Source organism: Neoarius graeffei, chromosome 11, assembly GCF_027579695.1.
Source record: "Neoarius graeffei isolate fNeoGra1 chromosome 11, fNeoGra1.pri, whole genome shotgun sequence".
NCBI classification, from domain to species: Eukaryota; Metazoa; Chordata; class Actinopteri; order Siluriformes; family Ariidae; genus Neoarius; species Neoarius graeffei.
The window spans coordinates 74029050-74052590 of record NC_083579.1 but is presented as its reverse complement, the minus strand read 5'-3'; the positions used below and the strand labels follow the sequence as shown (position 1 = coordinate 74052590).

The window sequence follows — 23541 nt, the reverse complement described above, 5'->3', positions numbered from 1 at the left end:
AGATTTCTGAGGACCTCAGAAAAAGCGTTGTTGCTGCTCATCAGGCTGGAAAAGGTTACAAAACCATCTCTAAAGAGTTTGGACTCCACCAATCCACAGTCAGACAGATTGTGTACAAATGGAGGAAATTCAAGACCATTGTTGCCCTCCCCAGGAGTGGTTGACCAACAAAGATCACTCCAAGAGCAAGGCGTGTAATAGTTGGCAAGGTCACAAAGGACCGCATGGTAACTTCTAAGCAACTGAAGGCCTCTCTCACATTGGCTAATGTTAATGTTCATGAGTCCACCATCAGGAGAACACTGAACAACAATGGTGTGCATGGCAGGGTTGCAAGGAGAAATCCACTGCTCTCCAAAAAGAACATTGCTGCTCATCTGGTTTGCTAAAGATCACATGGACAAGCCAGAAGGCTATTAGAAAAAATGTTTTGTGGATGGATGAGACCAAACTAGAACTTTTTGGTTTAAATGAGAAGCATTATGTTTGGAGAAAGGAAAACACTGCATTCCAGCATAAGAACCTTATCCCATCTGTGAAACATGGTGGTGGTAGTATCATGGTTTGGGCCTGTTTTGCTGCATCTGGGCCAGGACGGCTTGCCATCGTTGATGGAACAATGAATTCTGAATTATACCAGCAAATTCTAAAGGAAAATGTCAGGACATCTGTCCATGAACTGAATCTCAAGAAAAGGTGGGTCATGCAGCAAGACAATGACCCTAAGCACACAAGTCATTCTACCAAAAATGGTTAAAGAAGAATAAAGTTAATGTTTTGGAATGGCCAAGTCAAAGTCCTGACCTTAATCCAATGGAAATGTTGTGGAAAGACCTGAAGCGAGCAGTTCATGTGAGGAAACCCACCAACATCCCAGAGTTGAAGCTGTTCTGTACGGAGGAATGGGCTAAAATTCCTCCAAGCCGGTGTGCAGGACTGATCAACAGTTACCAGAAATGTGTAGTTGCAATTATTGCTGTACAAGGGGGTCACACCAGATATTGAAAGCAAAGGTTCACATACTTTTGCCACTCACAGATATGTAATATTGGATCATTTTCCTCAATAAATAAATGACCAAGTATAATATTTTTGTCTCATTTGTTTAACTGGGTTCTCTTTATCTACTTTTAGGACTTGTGTGAAAATCTAATGATGTTTTAGGTCATATTTATGCAGAAATATAGAAAATTCTAAAGGGTTCACAAACTTTCAAGCACCACTGTAACTCTCAACTGCTCCTCAGGCTGCTGTGTGTATGTTGTACATCGCTCTGGATAAGAGCGTCTGCTAAATGCCATTAATGTAATATAATGAAGTGCCATTTCACAGTATTTAAATTGCTCTGATGATAACATAAAAATATGTCAACATTTACAATATGAGCAGGTGTCCCATTCGTTTAGGGTAGCCATGGCCCAGAGGTTAGAGAAATAGCCTTGGGCCCAAAGGGTTGCTGGTTTGATTCCCTACACCGGCAGGAAAAATCCATGGCTGACGTGCCCTTGAGCATTACATTACATTATGTTACATTAATGGCATTTAGTAGGCACTGTTATCCAGAGCGATGTACAACATACCCAGAGCAGCTGGGGGATAAGTGCTTTGCTCAAGGGCACTTCAGCCATTCCTGCTGGTCCAGGGAGAAAGACACCTAACCCCAACTGCTCCCCAGGCACAGGGGTGTGTGTTTGTGCTCATTGTACTTCACGCTTGATAAGAAACCAAGTCAAGCCAAGCCAAAAAGCCTTTATTTGTCACATGTATGCTCAAATACAGACTTAAGCACACACCTCTGCATTTAACCCATCGGAAGCAGTGAATACGCACACGCATTCACAAGTGAGCAATGAGCACACACACATACAGTATATACCCAGAGCAGTGGGCAGCTATGCTACAGCGCCTGGGGAGCAATTGGGTTAGGTGCCTTGCTCAAGGGCACTTCAACCCAACCTCAGGCCATGGCTGCTCCATGTTAACCTAACCACATGTCTTTGGACTGTGGGGGAAACCGGAGCATCCGAAGGAAACCCACACAGACACAGGGAGAACATGCAAACTCCACATAGAAAGGCCCCCATCAGCCGCTGGGCTCGAACCCAGAACCTTCTTGCTGTGAGGCAGCAGTGCTAACCACTACACCACCGTGCTGCCCAGGTAAATGCATGTGACGTAATTTAATCATTATTGATTATGGACCATCAGATTTGACCTTACAGGATGCATAACGCAATAATTTGCTGATAATTTTTAATCAATTAAAGAAGGACATCTCTGTTGTTGTTTTTTTAAACACAGTTCATAGTTACATTTAGAGCTGTAGGAATGTCCATGAAATAGGTTAGTTCCTCTTGTCCCTTGATATTTAAGCGCTGGAAACATTCCCTCACTTTCTCCAGTTATTAAGATGTGTAACATGTAGCTTGCAAAAGAAAATAAAAAACACCAAACACAATACCTGGTAATCAAAAGACAACCCTTCACCTTATCAACAATTGCACACAATTTTTTAAACCTTTATGTGGTTTGCTGAACTTGTTAGTTGTTCGACACCCCCCCCCCCCCCCAAAAAAAAAAAAAAAAAAAACTACTAGAACAAACACATTAATATAAACCTGTTGTTTATCTTGGAACTACTCTCAGAGCTGCTCTTATGGAAAATTAATCAACACCTTCTAAACAATCAGAACTGAGAATTCCTGTGCTATATTTAAGAGTTATTCCACAAAATCGAGTCATACATGAGCTGAGGCTCGTAGCACCAACATTGAGTGGGATAACTGTTTTATTCTATCCACATTCACTGGAGTTTGAGAAACAGAGCATTTTTATTTTTTGCAAATTCGATAAATAAATACTTTTATACTAAGCATCCGACAAAATCATTTTCGCTTAGAATGTAAACAAACTGGCGAAATGACAATTTGTGAAAAATGTGATGATTCTTAACATTTTTTTTAAAAAGATGCATTATTAGCATCAAATACTTTTATTCCATATTTTGTTGCGGGGTTTTGTATTTTGGGGGGTTTATTTTCAAGTAGAGGGTTTTTATTTTGTTTTTTTTAATCCTTGAAGCATGAAATGCAAACTTCCTGTGGATTCCATGATTCTTCCCACAGCACGGAACACTATGGGAAAAAGGAAACTGTTAATTTTGTGTCTAAACACTGTGGAAAAAGTTAACTGAATGAATGTCTATGACTCTAAAAAGCCAAGGGGTTTACAAACATCAGGACATCCAGAAAATGTGTTAAAAATTTGATTCAAGTTTGGAGTGGATGTAGATTTTCTCACGGCCATATGAGATCCATCAAAATTGCTTTTTCCTCTTCCTGAAATTGGGCTTGTAGTTGAGTTCTCAAAACTTTTTTTTTCTCCTTAGAGATCTCAATCTTTCAGCTTTTAAAGTGATTATTTTTTTTGTGTGTATAAAACATGATTTGTTTTATTGCTTGTGCATTTGTCATGAACTGAGGTTAAGATAGAGGTTAAATACCGTAAAATACCAAATAATAGCCCGGGCGATTATTTGTCTCAATCACGTAAGAGACCCGGCGCGTATTAGAGACTAGGCGGCTATTTGGAACAGGCGATTAATTCCTTCTTCACAAACACCTTCCCCAAAATCTACCTCAAAACGGGGAAAAAAATCATTCTCAGATAGGCCTACTTTTAACCAGTATAACTTACAGTTTGTTTAGAGTTAGATTACAGATAGCACGGTGCCGACTTCGGGGAATTTTGAAGACGCAGAATGCATCTTCGCATGGCACAGTCGGGGTGGATAAAGGATAAATCACACACCTTTTCCTGTTAATGACTAGTTAAGTGCATGCTTTACAAAATAATCAAGAAACCACACCATTGTCTGTGCGCAGCACTGTGATTTAATTACTCTGCAAAGTTATGGTCACTTGCTATCACCCTCACCCATGCAGCCTCCACCCTTTGCGCTTCGCGATGTCTGTCAATCTGAAATTGCATGGAGGGCGCGACGTTGAAGCAACATAATTAGGGTGCGAAGTGTCAAACCAAAGGGTTTTTTCTTATGCTGAAAAATAAGTGACCTGCAGTGGCTACATACTGTCATCTTGCATCACGTTTCTCTCCAAGACGTCTCCCTATTTGGCGGATATGAGCCTATTCCCCGAGTGAGTTGGTACGGTGGCTCGACCCCGTAGAAAACTTAAAGTTCGGATGAAAGTTAGTTGAATAGGTTACTGACTTGTAGGCCTACATGTTGCCTGCCTGACGCGTGCTTCTGCCCAACTTGCACGACAGATTACTTGTTGAAAAGGCCCCTTGGATTAGATTGGCCGCGAGCAGACTGAAATGCATGTTAGAACGCTCTCACCTTTTTTGTAAAGCGTCTTCCAGATCCGAATGGGTAAGGGCAAGTGAAATGGTATAAGGTCTTTAATAAAACTCAGTGTGTGCTTTGACGCATGCATTCGGCAATTTAGGTCGTTTAACAGAAGCAGCAGTCCAACCTTGGAAACCCGCAGTCCTCAATGTCACCACACACGCTGGCTTTCGTTGGGTATACCCAAAGGGGTGGCTAAGACATCTGTCAAAAGTTACGGAGTTGCATTCCTCAAGAAATATTACGGTAGACCAAGATTATAACATTGAAATGGCATGTTTATTATCACGTAACAAAATGTTGTAAACAGTATTATAGAAATAATTTCATTCATTCATTCATTCATTCATTCATTCATTCATATTGTTTCGGTAGAAAACTATGCAATGCAAAATCGTTTAAACACCAGAAAACCAGAAAAGTGCTGGGCCTCAAGATTCTAGATAGAACGTTCGGACGCTTTTTTTTTTTTTTAGACCCCGGCGAGTATTCGGAACCGGCCTTTATTTGTCACAACACATGCGTACACCCGGCCGTTAAAGGGAACTCAGCGGTTAATTGGAACTCGGCTATTATTTGGTATTTTACGGTATTCAAATGGTGAAAAATACACAGCTGCTCATAGACCAAAGTTGTTTGTGTCATTAACATGACTTTGCAATCTATCCAATTCTCAGCTGGCATTGTGTCACTGTAAACGAGCTGTAACACAGTCTTTCCATTCTTTCTCTGCTGATCACCCTCTCCTTAGTGTGTACATTCTGTTTTATTCTGCCCACATTCACTGGTAGGAGCAATCACGTGCTCTGATTGGCTACTCTACTACTAGGATATCAGCTCATATACCATGAGTAGAGAAAAACAAAATGGCGGAGTGTGTTTTTGAACCAACTGAGGACGAAATAAAAACTACTCGAAAACAAAACCCTGAAAAATACAAAAAACGTGCAACAAAATATAGAATGAAAGTATTTGATGGTAAGAACGTATCTTTTTTTCTTTTCCAAGAATTATTATAGCATTTTTCACAAATCGCTACTGTCATTTCGCTGGTTTGTTTACATTCTAAGCAGAAATTATTTTGTCGGATGTTTTGTATAAAAGTTTTTATTTACCGAATTTGCTAAAAAGAAAAATGCTTTGTTTGTCAAAATCCAGTGAATGTGGGTAAAATAAAACAGTTATTACCCTCAATCTCAGTGCTATGCGCCTTGTCGGCTATCAGCCCATGTACGACTTGATTTCATGGAATAACTGTTAAATATACCTGGTATTACATGCCCTTGTTCTTGTTTCTGGATGTACCAATTCTGGACCTTAATGGAGTCCAGTTGTATTTAGTGCTAGTGTTGTAGTCAAAATTACCTAAACCGAGACCAAGTCAAGACCAAGACTAAAGTATATCGAGGCCAAGACTTTGAGGGGTTGAGATCAAGTCAAGCTCAGGACCAGACCAGTGTGTGTGAGAAGGGTGACAGCCTTTAACACAAAGAAAAAATTCTAATTAGAAATGAGTCATGTTATTGGTCGCATTTGAAGCAGGAAATTTTGCATCCAATCACAGTAACCATCCATCCATTATCCATAATCACTTATCTTGTGCAGAGTTGCGGGCAAGCTAGAGCCTATCCCAGCTGACTATGGGCAAGAGGCAGGGTACACCCTGGACAAGTCACCAGATCATTGCAGGGCTGACACACAGAGACAAACAACCATTCACATTTATGGTCAATTTAGAGCCATCAATTAACCTAACCTGCATGTCTTTTGGACTGTGGGGGAAACCGGAGCACCCAGAGGAAACCCACGCAGACACGGGAGAACATGCAAACTCCACACAGAAAGGCCCCCGTCAGCCACTGGGCTCGAACCCAGAATCTTCTTGCTGTGAGCCACCAGTGCTAACCACTACACCACCGTGCTGCCCCATCACAGTAATGATATTAACAAATAAATCAGACAATGCACAGGCAATTTAGTGAAATCCCCACAGTTGTGGTCTTGACTGGTCTTGAAATAAAATCCTGAGTCCTCCATGTCTGAGACCGAGACAATAAAAATGTGGTCGATACTGCGATGAGACCAAGACCTTCAAAAAGTGGTCTTGAGACCGGTCTCAAGACTAAAACTGGTCTCAAGTACTACAACACTAGTCAAATATGATCCAGTGCTTCTTTTACTGTATCTCCTGAGAGTCCTAAAACAGAATGTCTGCCTCTCTTTACCATTTATAATGCTTACCTGCCCGAGTCTTTGTTTTACACCTGGATTCATTCATCACTGACAGATGTTTTGGCCTGGACTTTCCAGTGTTTAGGATGGTTTAATTGACTTTGCACCACCTCTTTCTTCTCTGAAGGATTGTTAAAGTTCCAAACTGCTTTGACAGCATCCAGCACTCCTCAGGAGGACGAAATCCCTCAAACAAACGTGACGGCAAACAAGGAATGTCTTGAATTTGGGGATCGAGCCAAATGATGCTTTTAATCTCGGAATGTCAGCTCACCATAAAGCAGATCAGTTTTAGTCCCACGTTGACCAGGAGCATCTCTGAACCTTCCTGAACCCTCTCTGAACTGTTTATTCATTGTTTATATATCCGTAATGCGAGTGGTTTGGTGATGGCAGACATGTAATGAAACAATGAAAGAAAATTGGACAATATGGACGATAGATTGTTACCATCTGTACTGCTTTGGATGTAATGGAGTTTGCAGAAGTGTGTTTGGTCTCTGGTCAACCTCAGTGCCTGACCTCAGGGTTTTTTCTAATCTGTCATATCACGTACATGACCTCACTTTTATTCTAGTTTACCACAATTGACACACAACTTGTTTTGGGTGTGCTGTAATAAGAAAATAATAAAAAACGGTGTGGTGATTCAGGCCTGATACGGAGCACAGGGTCATTAGTACCCTGAAATTGATCATTTTCCTATAACTGCATGTCCTGAAGTGTTTTATTCGTCATATACCAAAGCAAAAAGGTGCCAATGATTTACAATATTTTATTTATTAAAGAATGACATCTTTTCTTTTATCCATTTATAGTTACATTTTATTTTGTAGAACACATTGGTTCCTGTTATTACATTATAGCAGCTTTAAACAGTCCTTCCCTTACCAGTCTCTTATTTTTCCCTTTTTGTCCTAAAGACTTTCCTGTATCTGAAAACTTAAATTTACAATTTTACCTCTGATTGTTAGAAAGCACTGACACGAGAGATTCCTTCAAAAAATGCTAAATGAGCTTCTCCTTACAGAAACCTTCACCGTGTTAACAATTACACATATTATTAAAGAATGCTTATGTGGAACGTTTGCTGTACAAGTCCCTGTGTGTGACTTACATACAAACAATAGCATATTAGAATCCTGCTGTGGATCAGTTTCTTACCGTATAACAGCACACCCTGTCATGTTCTATTCCCTGCTTAATCTGCACCTTCTGACCAATCAGGACTGAGAATTCATCAGTGCTGTGGTATACAGTACAATCAGAGAACAATGATGATGATTATACATACAGGACACTTTTTTGATGGAATAAAAACGTGTTCTGTTCCCTTCTCGCAGGTTTCATTCATTTGGTTTGATAGCATGCAGTGTTGTAGTCGAGTCGCTAAACCTTGAGTCCCAGTCCAGTCTCGAGTCCCCAGTGTTCAAGTCCAAGTCATTAAAGAAAATTTTGAGTCGAGTCCGAGAACAAGACTCCAACCGCGCCATTTGACGGTGGCTGCTGCCTTTATGTGCAAGCGTCTCTGCTACTGTGTTGGACTAACGTCACTGCTTGACTGCCCATTTTAGTTAATAGTCTACAGATAAAAAGCTTGTTCATCACTTTGCAAGCCCCACCCACTATCAACAGAGCAAATAACATGAGAGAGGGTTAACACGAGCTCGTTCATCGCTCAGCAAGCAAACCCCGCCCACTATCAACAGAGCAATGAACATGGCGTGTCATTTCCTTCTCTGGGTGGAGTCTTGCCAAATGACGATTGAAGTTCGAGGTCGTCCCCGTCGTCTCCTCGATAGTTCTTCTACATATGGAACACATACGGTAGCAGGGCATTTTTTTCCCCACTGCACAAGAAATCTGTATAAGCAAAGCGGACAACCCTAGGGGCGTTCTCTCCAGGCATTTTAGCACCATCAACGTTAGTTTGTTCCTGAACATGACCTATGAACAGGTGAATGTGCATTCTCTTGCACAAAATTAGCATAAAAATTAATTTAGATATAAATATCTTATGCCAAATTATTATGGCATGTTACAAAAAAACAAAGGAAAAAATCTGAGGTCCTCGTCTCCAATTTATGAGTCCAAATGCAGTTAATGTCCAAGTCCGAGTCATCAGTGCTCAATTCCAAGTCCAAGTCAAGTCATGAGTCCTTAAAATTAGGGTACGAGTTGGACTTGAGTACTACAAGCCTGATAGCATGCAATATTGTTAGCATATCACTTATCCTACATGCAGAACATCACTCTACCCAATGGAGAATGAGCGTTGAATATGGTTTACGATATTCCATGGTTTTCAAGACAACATGACGTCACACATCGGACATGTAAAACTTCCGTGCTAGCGAGCGACCGTGACAATTTGTAAACAAACATGGCCGCCAGGTTTGCTTCATTAAATATGGAAGATTTTGAGAGAAATTTGAAAGAGAAAGACGTGTTGAACACCCAAAAAGGAATGTGTATGTATAACAAGAATAATATTGGCTGGCTTTTTTTTCATGGTATATCAGATATATTCAATTCAGCTACTCGTCTTTGACTTGTTCAGTATCATGCTAGGTGAATGGAATATATCTGATATACCACGGAAATAAGCCAGCCAGTCTTATTTAAATATGTGATGATGTTGACTGAACAGCTGTATGTACAGTGGTGCTTGAAAGTTTGTGAACCCTTTAGAATTTTCTATATTTCTGCATAAATATGACCTAAAACATCAGATTTTCACACAAGTCCTAAAAGTAGATAAAGAGAACCCAGTTAAACAAAAGAGACAGAAATATTATACTTTGTCATTTATTTATTGAGGAAAATGATCCAATATTACATATCTGTGAGTGGCAAAAGTATGTGAACCTTTGCTTTCAGTATCTGGTGTGACCCCCTTGTGCAGCAACAACTGCAACTAAACGCTTCCGGTAACTGTTGATCAGTCCTGCACACTGTCTTGGAGGAATGTTAGCCCATTCCTCCATACAGAACAGCTTCAACTCTGGGATGCTGATGGGTTTCCTCACATGAACTGCTCGCTTCAGGTCCTTCCACAACATTTCGATTGGATTAAGGTCAGGATTTTGACTTAGCCATTCCAAAACATTAACTTTATTCTTCTTTAACCATTCTTTGGTAGAACAACTTGTGTGCTTAGGTTCGTTGTCTTGCTGCATGACCCACCTTCTCTTGAGATTCAGTTCATGGACAGATGTCCTGACATTTTCCTTTAGAATTCACTGGTATAATTCAGAATTCATTGTTCCATCAATGATGGCAAGCTGTCCTGGCCCAGAAGCAGCAAAACAGGCCCAAAGCATGATACTACCACCACCATGTTTCACAGATGGGATAAGGTTCTTATGCTGGAATGCAGTGTTGTCCTTTCTCCAAACATAACGCTTCACATTTAAACCAAAAAGTTCTATTTTGGTCTCATCCATCCACAAAACATTTTTCCAATAGCCTTTTGGCTTGTCCACGTGATCTTTAGCAAACTGCAGATGAGCAGCAATGTTCTTTTTGGAGAGCAGTGGCTTTCTCCTTGCAACCCTGCCATGCACACCATTGTTGTTCAGTGTTCTCCTGATGGTGGACTCATGAACATTAACATTAGCCAATGTGAGGGAGGCCTTCAGTTGCTTAGAAGTTACCCTGGGGTCCTTTGTGACCTAGCCGACTATTACACGCCTTGCTCTTGGAGTGATCTTTGTTGGTCGACCACTCCGGAGGAAGGTAACAATGGTTTTGAATTTCCTCCATTTGTACACAATCTGTCTGACTGTGGATTGGTGGAGTCCAAACTCTTTAGAGATGGTTTTGTAACCTTTTCCAGCTTGATGAGCATCAATAACACTTTTTCTGAGGTCCTCAGAAATCTCCTTTATTCGTGCCATGATACACTTCCACAAACATGTGTTGTGAGGATCAGACATTGATAGATCCCTGTTCTTTAAATAAAACAGGGTTCCCACTCACACCTGATTGTCATCCCATTGATTGAAAATACCTGACTCTAATTTCACCTTCAAATTAACTGCTAATCCTAGAGGTTCACATACTTTTGCCACTCACAGATATGTAATATCGGATCATTTTCCTCAATAAATAAATGACCAAGTATAATATTTTTGTCTCATTTATTTAACTGGGTTCTCTTTATCTACTTTTAGGACTTGTGTGAAAATCTGATGATGTTTTCGGTCATATTTATGCAGAAATATAGAAAATTCTAAAGGGTTCACAAACTTTCAAGCACCACTGTATTTATCTCTCATTTACCAGGCTGTACTCTTCATTCAGAATGGTTTATGATCTGCTTTGTTGCTCTCCTCTCCTCAGGAGCAGAGTTGTCTATGGAACAACAGGAGGCATTTGAAATATTTAGGCGTGAGCATGAGGATAATATAACTTTTGAAGACAACAAGATCATACTGAAACAGAGGTTAGTATCTTTTTATAGGAGCAACGGGCGATATTTTTGTGCAGGTGAAAGAGTAACTTAATGGTATAATGTCAATTTTCTTCCCTTTTTGCCTGGTTTGTCACAGAGATTACAGTGATAGTGAAAGTGATTGCATTTTCATTTCAGGTGCAACAATGCCCTTGTTTGAACCAAAACTGTGATAAATTACCAACTACTGAGACTTTCTCTTGGCACAGACTTAGAAGTGTCATATCTTGCAGCCTGGTTTCATGGAAATACACTAATTATGTCCCTCATTTCAACATCAATAGGTTAATCTTAACTAAATGCAACTGCCTATTATTTTATTTGTAACAAATGAGACCAGCATTTTAATTGTTGGTACTAATCGGTTGATGTGTTGATTCGATCCATGATACTGGTATCACGATTTTGAGTCGATTCCAAATATTCTGACAATTGAATAAAATATGAGTGAAGGGAAAAAATGAAAAGGGAAAAGAATGCTCCTTTTTATTTCTGCATCATAAATCATGCAAAACAGTGTGCAATTTTATCTGTATAAAACTAAATCAAAAATTGCCAAGAACAGAGGTTTAATATCGTAAACAAAATGCCAAGCAAAATGTGTACATTTTAATTGAATAAACAAAGAATCTGACGTGGAGATTGACTGAAATATAATGAGCTCCATAGCAGAAATAGAGCTCCAAAGTTGGCTAAAATGACCGATTTGCGCAGCCTTTGGCGTCGTTTGAAAACAACAAACTGTTCTTTTTAACCACTTTAATGTGGTTCTGTAACAGTTGTAGCAAAAATCTGAGGATCTGGAAACACACGTGACCCAGGGATTCAGGTGCATGGAAGAAGAAAATGCTCTTTATTTAATTAAGGGTTGGGAAATTGCAGGGCTGTGGCTGTGAGGTGGGCATGGTGCAGCCATGTGGAGGGCGAGAGGTGGTTGGGCAGGTGCCATGAGAAGGCCACGGAGAGCCCCGAAGGAATGCATGAATGGTTTCGGTCCTCGGCGGAAGCGGGCGGGATTCCCAGGGTGCTTGGTGCAGTGCTCGGGTGCAGCAGATTTCCTCGTCTTTGTCAATGAAACTGCCAGAGAGAGAGAGTATAAACTGACTTATGTGGATGGTGGCGGCACCTTCTTATACTCTCCTGTGAGCAGCTGGAGGGTGAAGAGAGGCACCGCTTAACAAGCGCCAGCTGAGTCTGCACTTGAGGAGCAAAACAGGACACATGAGGTGCCGCCATCACACAATATAATGTATAATGTGTGTGGATGGTTGTTTACGTGACCAACCTGTCAAGACATGCTTACGAGCAGCATGCGCTCTATATTTTAGCTCTGTGTGCACATTACAGTGTTGTAGTTGAGTCACTAAACCTCGAGTCCGAGTCCAGCCTCTAGTCCCCAGTTCAAGTCTGAGTCATTAAAAAAAAATTTGGAGTTGAGTCCACTATTGATCCGAGTCGAGTCTGAGAACAAGATTCCAACCGTACCATTTGACAGTGGCTGTTTTAGTGCCATTACCATTAGTTTGTTCCTGAACATGACATATGAATAAGTGAATGTGCTTCTCTTTGTCAGGGAGTGTGTATTCTGTCAGAGATGGTTGGGAGACGGATGTAAGAAGGTGTGTTTATTAATACAAGTAAAGACAAACAATCCAGAACGGCAGGCAAAATCGTAAAATGGTGAAATGGGCAATAGGTCTAGCGAGGCACAAACAGGCTATCATAGACTCAGCAAAATCAAAGACGAGAAACAGGAAATCAGGGCTCAGGAAACCAAACACGGAAATAAGGCTTGGTAATGTGTCAGCAACGCAACTGAATATTTCGGAAAGTAAGTGTGTTTTCAGTTTTTATATAGGCACGCTGATTGCCCCTTCATCCTATGCAGGCGTGAGTCGTTTACGGCACACGCAAGAGTCCGCTTGGTGCGCGCACCATCCAGAGCGCGCCCGAGAGTCTATCTGATGCATGGGCGAAGGCACGCAGGTGTGACACTCTTGCACGAAATTAGTACAAAAATTAATGTACATATAAATATCTTATGCCAAATTATTATGGCATGTTCCAAAAAATAAAGAAAAAATTCCAAGTCCTCGTCTCCAATTTACGAGTCTGAATGCAGTTAATGCATGAGTCCAAGTCTGAGTCATCAGTGCTCAAGTCTAAGTCAAGTCACGAGTCCTTAAAATTAGGGCATAAGTCCTGGACTCGAATACTACAAGCCTGGCACATTAGGATATCTGGTGTTCAATACAACTTCGTTACATGCATAATTAATAAAATGGTGACTTGCACAATAGCGAATCGCACATTTGCACCGTGCATAGTCATGTTTTTGCATCGTGATTCATTGTGTCATGATGTGTCATTACACCACATAATTAAATGTTTTATCAGCTAACTACATCTCTTGATGACTTATTAATTCTAACTCCAACACTTTTTTTTTTTTTAGCTTGTCTGTCCATAAGGCTGATGAGCTGTTGCCATGGCGTGTCGTCTGTCTGTCCATCATCCACAATTCAGTTAAATCATATCTCCTCCATCAGTTCTCCACGGGTTTCTGTTCTGATTGTTTTGTTTGAAAGAACTCGTCACTCTGCGCAAAACTTGTTCGTTGTTTTGTCAAATTTCTTGCTAACGAGTTAGTAATTAGGCCAAATTAACAAATTTTCCAGGCCTCTTACTAGAATTTTATCTCCTCTCTCATTTCTCGTCTGATTTCAGGTCTGATCAATGTTTTGGGTAGATCTTCCCTTGAGGAACAAAACTTGGTCATTTGTTTGTTGATAGTCTTGTTGTAAACAATTTGTTGACAACTTTGTTTATTTTCAGTTAAATCGTATCTCCTCCCTCAGTTCTCAATGGATTTCAGTTCTGATTATTTTATTTGGAAGAACTAGACCTTCTGCACAACACTTGGTCATTGTATTGTCAATTTTTTGCTAACGAACTGCTAATTAGGTCAACTTCACGAGTTTTGGGCCTTTTCATTAGAAATTGTATCTTCTCTCACAGTTCTCACCCGATTCCAGATCTGATTGATGTTTTGGGTAGATCTTCCCTTAAGGAACAAAACTTGGTCATTTGTTTTGTTTGTTGATTTTCTTGTTGTAAACAATTTGTTTACAACTTTGTTTATTTTCAGTTAAATCGCATCTCCTCCCTCAGTTCTCAATGGATTTCAGTTCTGATTGTTTTATTTGGAAGAACTCGACCTTCTGCACAACACTTGGTCATTGCATTGTCAGTTTTTTGCGAACAAATTAGTAATCAGGTCAACTTAACACTTTTCTTCTGACTAGAATTGTATCCCCTCTCTCATTTAGTATGCGAATTCAGTTCTGATCGATGTTTTGGGTTGAAAATGTAGTCCTTTGTTGATTTTCCTGTTGTGAACAGTTTGTCGTGGAGGTTGGTCCTCTCCCTCACCGTCACATTTCAGTTCTGTTTGATGTTTTGGTCATCATGGTGGTTTTAATGGCAGGCCGGATGACCTCCTACACCCTTGACGTTCTGGTTACAATTACGCTGGTCTTTGTTTTGTTACCGCCTGTTCCACTGGCAAATATATTATCACTGTGCCAACATGCTGTGGTCCTATTATTTCTGTTGTCTTATCAAGAAACTAGGACTTGGTAAGGTACATCCATAAAACATCCCTTATAGGAACTGTTCTAAATTGCAGGCACTGTTTGTCTACAGACCAGGGCAGATAGTGGTCTCCTCCAAGTGTGTTCAGCTGCCTTTTGAGCAGTTTACAAAGATCTAGTGGCTTCACATGTCTTGGAGGAAATCTGTGTTAGTCTTCATTAAACAAGGACTCATTTATGATGATAGTGCCTAAGAGAAATTGGAAAATAAAAATATAATTTTTACTATATTGGTTTCACCTTCACAGGATTGCAAAAGCTAAGAAACTGGGTAAGCAGCTTCAGCAGGCCTGGAGCAGTGTCGGTAAGTCATTCACACACCTCACGTTTTCTTTTTACCACCCAATGACTCACAGGATGCTAAAACGGCAAACACGCCAGAGCTGTGAAAATGTAAAGCTCTAACTTCCGCAAACGTTACTCTTATTATCACCATTACCTTGATCAAGAACAGTCCTAAGATGGCCTCGTGCTGTTTCTGCTCAGCTTTATAATGCACCATGATTCAAAACCATACTCGTCTCTAATGAGCCTTTTCTCTTACTCAATTGGCTTCTTGCTGCGACTCTGTTGTCCCTCCTGGGTAAAGCAGTGTCACTCAGCACATTCCAGACCCAGGGGATCCTGAGAGCACCGCTCTCATCTGAGCTCTTCCGCCATGATGCTGTTTTACAGGGCAGGAGCTGCTGCTTTATGAGTGTGCTGAACACACACACACCTCTCAGTACGCTTCCACTACTCCTGTGGAATATTTCTGGCAACGTTCTCACATCTGGGAGACGCCAGAAACAACAGCATGCTGACACACACAGTTACTGCTACGTTCTCCATCCTGTTGTGAATCATTTTAAAAGCAGGTTAATGCATATAATCTTTTAATCCGATAGTAGTCACATGAGTCAGACCCTCTAGCTTTCCTTAAAGAGCTTTCATCATTCACCATGGCCAATAATATTTTTACAGGAAGCTGCTATTAGACATTGCAGCTAATGACCAAGAACTACTTAATTCTGTAAAGCTGCTTTGCGACAATGTTTATTGTTAAAAGCGCTATACAAAAAAACTTGACTTGACTATGTTGTCCCTTATGTATAGGAGACGTACACATATACCTGTGTTATAAATCCACACATTCCGCAAAAAAGTCAAAATGCATAAATAATGAAAACAATAAATCTAAAAAAAAAAAGGATTTGTTGGACATGTTAATTGTTGTACTGTTGTGTGCTGATGTGTTTTCTACCAGAGCAAGGTAAGTCTGTAAATGGCAATGACAGGCCATTTTGTAAAGTACTTGTCATAGTGTTGTGTTGTAATGTACAGTATCAGATTAGAGTGTGAAGATTTGAATCGAAAACTTGTTTAATTTTGTAAATATGTTTTAAAAAAACAGTTATGAACATTTAAAAATCCAGTGTTTTATAAAATTTCCATTTCTGTTCATTGCCCCGGTTACAAACCAGCAACCATTTTCCATTGGTTTAATTTTCCATTCATGGGAAAAAACCTCAATCAGAAATTAATCAATCAAAAAGCCAAAAATAAAGAGATTTTGAATTTTTTGTATCAGGGTAAGAATTACAGATAAAGGCTTCTTCTTGTACATCACAATTATGCACCTAGAAGGCTGAAAAGTAATACATCAATGAAATTGGTCCATCCTTTGTGTTTAAACATAAACGCCAGAATTTAGTGGGTATGTTCACTTTAAATTGTGGACACTGGGTGTTTGACACATGACTAATGACGGTGCTGAGTGTTTGACACATGACTAATGACGGTGCTGCTCGAATGCGCTGTGTATAAGAGGATCAAACCTTTGTTAATTCTCTTCAAAACAGGATTACTGATATTTATACACTTCTCAATTTTTTTCTCCATGAAAAATATATTCAGAAAATCATTGATTTTTAGGAAGGATACAAAATTTTCCTCAGCGATCCGATCTTTTGCGGGCACTAGACAGCAAAGTGTTCAGCTGATTTTATTTGAAAAACAAGTCAACATGAGAGATTCAACCAGTAGGTGGGAATCATGAGTTTCAAGCTGATTGAACCAACAGTGAGCGAGCTGAAAGCAACAACGCAAAGCATGGACCAGTGGCGACTATCGCTAAAAAACCCAAGATGGTAGTGCCCGTGAATTTGGTGTATTGCATTACACAACGAGCTTAAAGTAAAAACTCATCACAGCGCCGCACAAAATTAACAATATATTCCGTAAATGTTATTTATTCTTGAATCAACACTAGTTTATGTAGATTAAACACTTTTAAATGTCTTTAAAGGCCAAACGAAAACATGCTGTTCTCCCAGACAAACGTATGGGAGGGTCATCAGAGTAGCGGCGCGCTGTCAAGCCTACTGGAATTTTTTTTTTTTTTACAGATTCAATAATGCAGAAGAAATTTGTATTAAAATAATATTGTATCTTCGACTTTTTCGCAGTACTGTGTATTATGTGGTCTGTGTGCTGTTGAAATGAACATGATGGAATCTTTGTTTCTTTCCGTCTTCGAATGAAGACCTGTGAAATACAGGACTGTCAGCATTGGGATCACCCTTATCCAATCTGATGAAACTTTGAAATAAAAAAAAAATTTAAACTTATTGAGATTCCCAAGCTGAGGAGAGTTTCAGCAGCCTACGGTACAGTGAGATGCACAGTAATGTTAGTGAGCTTTCTCCTGACCTTTTAATGCAGTGATATGTGAGCTTCTCTGTTCACACCTAACAGCACGACAGTTTTTCCAGCAACAGTGATGACAAGAGAGAAAGGAAAGCCAAAACAGTGTGGCTGAAGTTACTGTGTACATCACATTTTTTCTCTCACAGGCTGTAGCATTTCTCCAGGCATGTGTGGCCTTGCTTGAATTCATAGTTCACTTCATATTTTCTTTTTGAAGTATTGCCAGTTGCTTCTTTAAGCAGTCAGTCACTAATGATCAGTAGCTCTTTGGTGAAGTACAGTTTTCACAATCAAGCAGCCACAAAACAAAACCAAGGCTCGCTTCTATTTCATCTGTTAAAAAATGTCTCGACCACAAGTCTCTCCCAGCAGTGTAATTACTCATCGTACTTCTCCAGCACCCAGTTTATATTGTTTAAGTGTGCCGTATCTCCCACACTGTTCAACTGGTGTTTGCGGTTTCAGCTCAGATTCGGATGAAATGGGGCACCTCACCTCACGGTAGACTCGACTTCCCTAAAGTCACGCATGTGGGTTTGAGTGGCATTCAACCGGCGCCCAGAGCACAGCGCCAACAAAGACATCATGTGCTGAAGTTTAATGTTATGCTTTGGTGAGAATACAGCTAATGCCCGGTGTTATTATTGTGCCTGTAATCTCGAGTGTCTGAATTAATGCCACCGCAGACACTGAGAATGATGAAGGCATGAAGGAATTTATGCCTCAACATCACCAGGTCTACGTCAGCCAGTTGCAGTGTCTTCATTTTGTTCTGACTGGCACTAAACAATGCAAAAATCTAATCGAGAATTAGCGGAAAATTGGCATGGAATTTACTTGCGGAGAAGCTGAACTACCTTAGGATCTTGGTCACAAGTGATGGAAAAAGAGACGATGAGACTGATTCAGTGGCAGCGGTGTTACAGGAGCTGTACCAGCCTGTGGTGGTGCATCAGGAACTCAGTTTGCGGATGAAGTGCCCTGTTTACATCCCTTTTCTCACCTATGGTTGCAAACTATGGTAATGTACAAAAGAATGAGCTCATGATGGCTGAAATGAGATTCCTTCACAGGGTTTCAGGGCTTACTCTCCATGATAGGGTGAGGAGCTTGACAGTCTGAATAGAACCACTTCTCCTCCGAATTGAGAGGAGCCGGTTGAAGTGGTTACAAGGATATGCCCTGGTTGGCTCCTGGGAAGATCTGTATCAGGCACCTCATTGGACAGAGACCCTGGGGAAGATGCAGGACCCTTTGGAGAAATGATATCTTATAGTTGTTATGGGAACATCTGGGGATCCTCCAGAAGGAGCTGGAATTCGTACCAGGGGATAGAGAAGTACTGACTGGCCTTCTCAGCCTGTTGCCACAGAGACCTTCACCAGGAAAATGAGAAAGGAATGAAAGAAATACTTATACAGAGGATACTACACGGTTGCATGAAGATATGAAGTTTATCTTTGAGTGAGAAATGTATATATTATGAGTGAGCACACACCCTATATATACACACTGTATATGTGTGTGTATGTATATATATATATATATATATATATATATATATATATATATATATATATATATATATAAAAGGGCTGTCAAATGATTTAAATTTTTAATCTGATTAATCACAGAGTAGCTGTGGATTAATTACGATTAGTCAACATTCCTAAACATGACCCGAAAAATTCACATTTTCTCTGTATATTGTTGTGGGAATGGAAAGATAAATGACAGGAGGAGTGCATATATATATCCCGGTCGGGGCAAAACATCATCCAGTAAGGGCCCTTAGGCAAGACCCCTCATGATATATCGGCCTACCTCAGGAATGAGTGAAGACATAACTGATAGAGTCATACCGGCTCAGACGTCGCCCGGGTCAACAAGGTCTGCGTCAGTTGCTAGGGAACCAGGGCAAACTGATGAGAAATGGGCTACTGGAACAAGACATCGATGGACGAGGACAGAAAATACGGAGTTGCTGGAATGCTACTATACAAGCAGTCCCAGAGAGAGGGGATACATGCAGCGAATGTGGGACCATTGGATACTTCGAAACCCACAATCAAGGCTAACAAAGAAACAGCTATTAGCCCAGTGTTCCAACATCCGTAATCGAAATCTACTATCACAACTAGAGATTAATGAAATACAACAACGATGCTACGGCAAGGGGGAGCCAGGAAGACAGGTCAGCGGGGAGATATCATCATCCCCACAACCAGAGATTGGGTACCAAGCCCCAACACCTAACAGCCTCAACACAAGAGCTGCTGACCTGAGAAGGAAGATCGTGACCCAACTGGAAACCTGGAGCCCCCGACGAATACCGAAGCTGAGTTGCCAAGTACCTTCAGAAGATCTACTAGTAGATGTGAATGCTGCTCTGAAGACAATCTCCACAAGAACCATCACTGAGACCAACAAGCTGATACACAGTACAGCAACAGTAATCATGGGGATGCTTGGACACAAGGTGGGCTCGGGACATAACAAACAGTATCCACCATGGAAGAGACGATTAGAGGCCAAGATAAAGGGAGCACGGAGAGAAGTTAGCCAGCTAGCTGAACTACAGAAAGGGAACATGGTGAATAAAGGGGCACCCAGGAAGTACAACTCACTCTCCATACCAGAGGCACTCGAAACTGCCAAACAGCGACTAACAGCTCTGGCCACCCGGTTGAAGAGATACACCAAGGAGGGAGAGGCCAGGAGAATAAACAAGCTGTTCTCCACTGAACCAGCCAAGGTGTACTCTCAGTGGCTGGGGAACAACAACTGGTCAGACCCACCAAGAGCTGAGGTGGAAAAATACTGGAAAGACATATGGGAAAGAACGGCATCACACAACACCGATGCCCAATGGTTAGTGGACCTAAGAGCTGACCACAGCAACCTCCCAGAACAAGAACCAGTAACCATCTCAATGGCAGACTTCCAAGAAAGAGTGTCAAAGATGAAGAGCTGGACAGCACCAGGCCCCGATATGATCCATACGTACTGGCTGAAGAAGCTAACTGCACTCCATGAACGCCTAGCAGCACAGATGAACCAGCTGCTGAGGGATGGAACCCACCCAGAATGGCTAACCCAAGGCAGGACAGTCCTAATCATGAAGGACCCCCAGAAGGGACCCATCCCATCCAACTACCGGCCAATTACCTGTCTCTGCACAACATGGAAGGCCCTGTCAGGCATCATTGCGGCAAAAATGAGTAAGCATGTGGCTCAATACATGAGCGAGGCACAGAAAGGGATTGGCAGTAACACCAGAGGAGCCAAGCACCAGCTACTGGTCGATAGAACAGTTGCCCGAGACTGTAAGAAGAGACAGACCAACCTGTGCACTGCCTGGATTGACTACAAGAAAGCCTACGACTCAATGCCACACACATGGATACTGGAATGTCTGGAACTGTATAAGATCAACAGGAACCTAAGGACCTTCATCCAGAACTCAATGGAAATGTGGAAGACAACCCTAGAGGCCAACTCAAAACCCATTGCCCAAGTCAACATCAAGTGCGGCATATACCAAGGAGATGCGCTATCACCACTGCTGTTCTGCATAGGCCTGAACCCCCTCAGTCAGATCATCACGAAGAGCGGCTACGGGTACCGATTCCGTAGTGGGGCAACAATCAGCCACCTGCTCTACATGGATGACATCAAGCTGTATGCCAGGAACGAGCGAGAAATAGACTCGCTGATCCACACCACCCGGATCTACAGCGATGACATAGGGATGTCATTCGGATTGGACAAGTGTGGCCGGATGGTCTCAAAGAGAGGCAAGATGTTCCGGACTGAGGGGATTGACCTACCAGAGGGCAACATAGGTGATATCCAAGACAGCTACAAGTACCTTGGCATCCCACAGGCTAATGGAAACCATGAAGAAGCCACAAGGAAGTCAACCACAGCCAAATACCTCCAGAGAGTAAGGCAGGTCCTGAAAAGTCAGCTGAATGGTAAGAACAAGGTCCAAGCCATCAACATGTACGCACTACCAGTCATCAGATACCCCGCTGGCATCATAAACTGGCCAAAGGAGGAGATAGAAGCCACAGATATCAAGACTAGAAAGCTCCTCACCATGCATGGAGGGTTCCACCCCAAGTCCAGCGCCCTGAGACTATACACTAAGCGGAAAGAGGGAGGCCGAGGGCTAGTGAGCATCAAGACCACGGTCCAGGATGAAACATCGAAAATCCAAGAATACATCAGAACGATGGCCCCAAAGGATGAACTGCTAAGTGAATGTCTCAGGCAGCAGAACCCTGATGAGAGTGCAGAGGAGGAGGAGGAACAGACAACCTGGAGAGACAAACCCCTACATGGTATGTACCACCGTCAGATAGAGGAAGTGGCTGATATCAAGAAATCCTACCAGTGGCTGGATAATGCAGGACTGACAGACAGCACAGAGGCACTAATCATGGCAGCACAAGAACAGGCCATAAGCACAAGAGCCATAGAGGCCAGGATCTACCAGAGTAGATCAGACCCAAGATGCAGACTGTGCAAAGAAGCCCCTGAAACAGTCCAGCACATAGTAGCAGGGTGTAAGATGCTAGCTGGATCAGCGTACATGGAGAGGCACAACCAAGTGGCTGGGATAGTATACAGGAACATCTGCAACCAGTATGGAATAGAAGTACTCAAGTCCCAATGGGCCATACCACAGAAGGTGGCTGAGAACAACAGGGCCAAGGTTCTGTGGGACTTCAGCTTCCAGACTGACAAACAGATCCTGGCTAACCAACCGGACATAGTGGTGATGGACAAAGAGCAGAAGAGGGTGGTGGTGATAGATGTGGCGATCCCAGCTGACGCCAACATCAGGAAGAAGGAACATGAGAAACTTGAGAAGTATCAAGGGTTGAAAGAGCAGCTGGAACGGATGTGGAAGGTCAAGGGTTGCGTGGTCCCCGTGGTAGTGGGGGCACTTGGGGCAGTAACCCCCAAACTGGGAGAGTGGCTCCAGCAAATCCCAGGAACAACATCTGAAGCCTCAGTCCAGAAGAGCGCAGTCCTAGGAACATCGAAGATACTGCGCAGAACCTTCAAACTCCCAGGCCTCTGGTAGAGGACCCGAGCTTGAGGATGACATGGATACCACCCCCACCCCCCCACCCCCCCGGGGGTGAGAAGGAGAGATATTTTATATATATATGTGTGTTTACCATTTGGGGCGGCACGGTGGTGTAGTGGTTAGCGCTGTCGCCTCACAGCAAGAAGGTCCTGGGTTCGAGCCCCGGGGCCGGTGAGGGCCTTTCTGTGTGGAGTTTGCATGTTCTCCCCGTGTCCGCGTGGGTTTCCTCCGGGTGCTCCGGTTTCCCCCACAGTCCAAAGACATGCAGGTTAGGTTAACTGGTGACTCTAAATTGACCGTAGGTGTGAATGTGAGTGTGAATGGTTGTCTGTGTCTATGTGTCAGCCCTGTGATGACCTGGCGACTTGTCCAGGGTGTACCCCGCCTTTCGCCCATAGTCAGCTGGGATAGGCTCCAGCTTGCCTGCGACCCTGTAGAAGGATAAAGCGGCTAGAGATAATGAATGAATGAATGTTTACCATTTGTTTTTTATTTATGACAAATCCAAATTATGGTATTATTAAGATTGAAAAATAACATCAACAAAATCATACCATAACTCAATTTGGCTATGTCCAATGTGTCTTAGCGAATATAGGATGTGTTATTCAGAAAGTGACGCTCTTTTGTTTTTATTACAGTTAGTGCAATGAAAACTTCAGTTCCCAGGTTTTAGTGATGTGATGCGCAGTTACATCCAGATAATTATTGTTACTCACAGAGGTCCAGTGGTCTCCTGTCAGGGTAACATATTCTGCTGAAGTCAAATCCTCTTCCTTAGTTTTCTTTTTAGCTTCATAGAGTTTGTGGATTTTAGTCATTACTGTGCCTCTTGACGGTGGCTTGTAGAATGCGTTGAGAGTTGCAGCTTTCAAAACTTCTGTGAAGCCCTTGTCCTCGACAATATTAATCAGTCTACAGTCCTTGGCGATCCATTTGGCAATTGTCAGTCAACTTGTCAAAGGTAGACTTACTTAATGCCCTGCGTTCGGTGAGGGTGGTCTGACCCAAGCCAGGTGTTACATGTGAAGTTGAAGCCCCA

The 23541-nt window shown here is 41.9% G+C and overlaps 1 protein-coding gene across 1 annotated transcript in view; it reads left to right on the top strand.

The window, feature by feature from the left end:
- The window catches only part of kif6 (kinesin family member 6), a 289502-nt gene that overhangs the window by 162719 nt on the left and 103242 nt on the right, over nt 1-23541 (top strand). Inside the window, exons 14-15 of the mRNA XM_060932833.1 lie at nt 10946-11048; nt 14959-15014. Of these exons, the coding sequence (XP_060788816.1) occupies nt 10946-11048; nt 14959-15014 (159 nt within the window). The remainder of the gene's footprint in view (nt 1-10945; nt 11049-14958; nt 15015-23541) is intronic.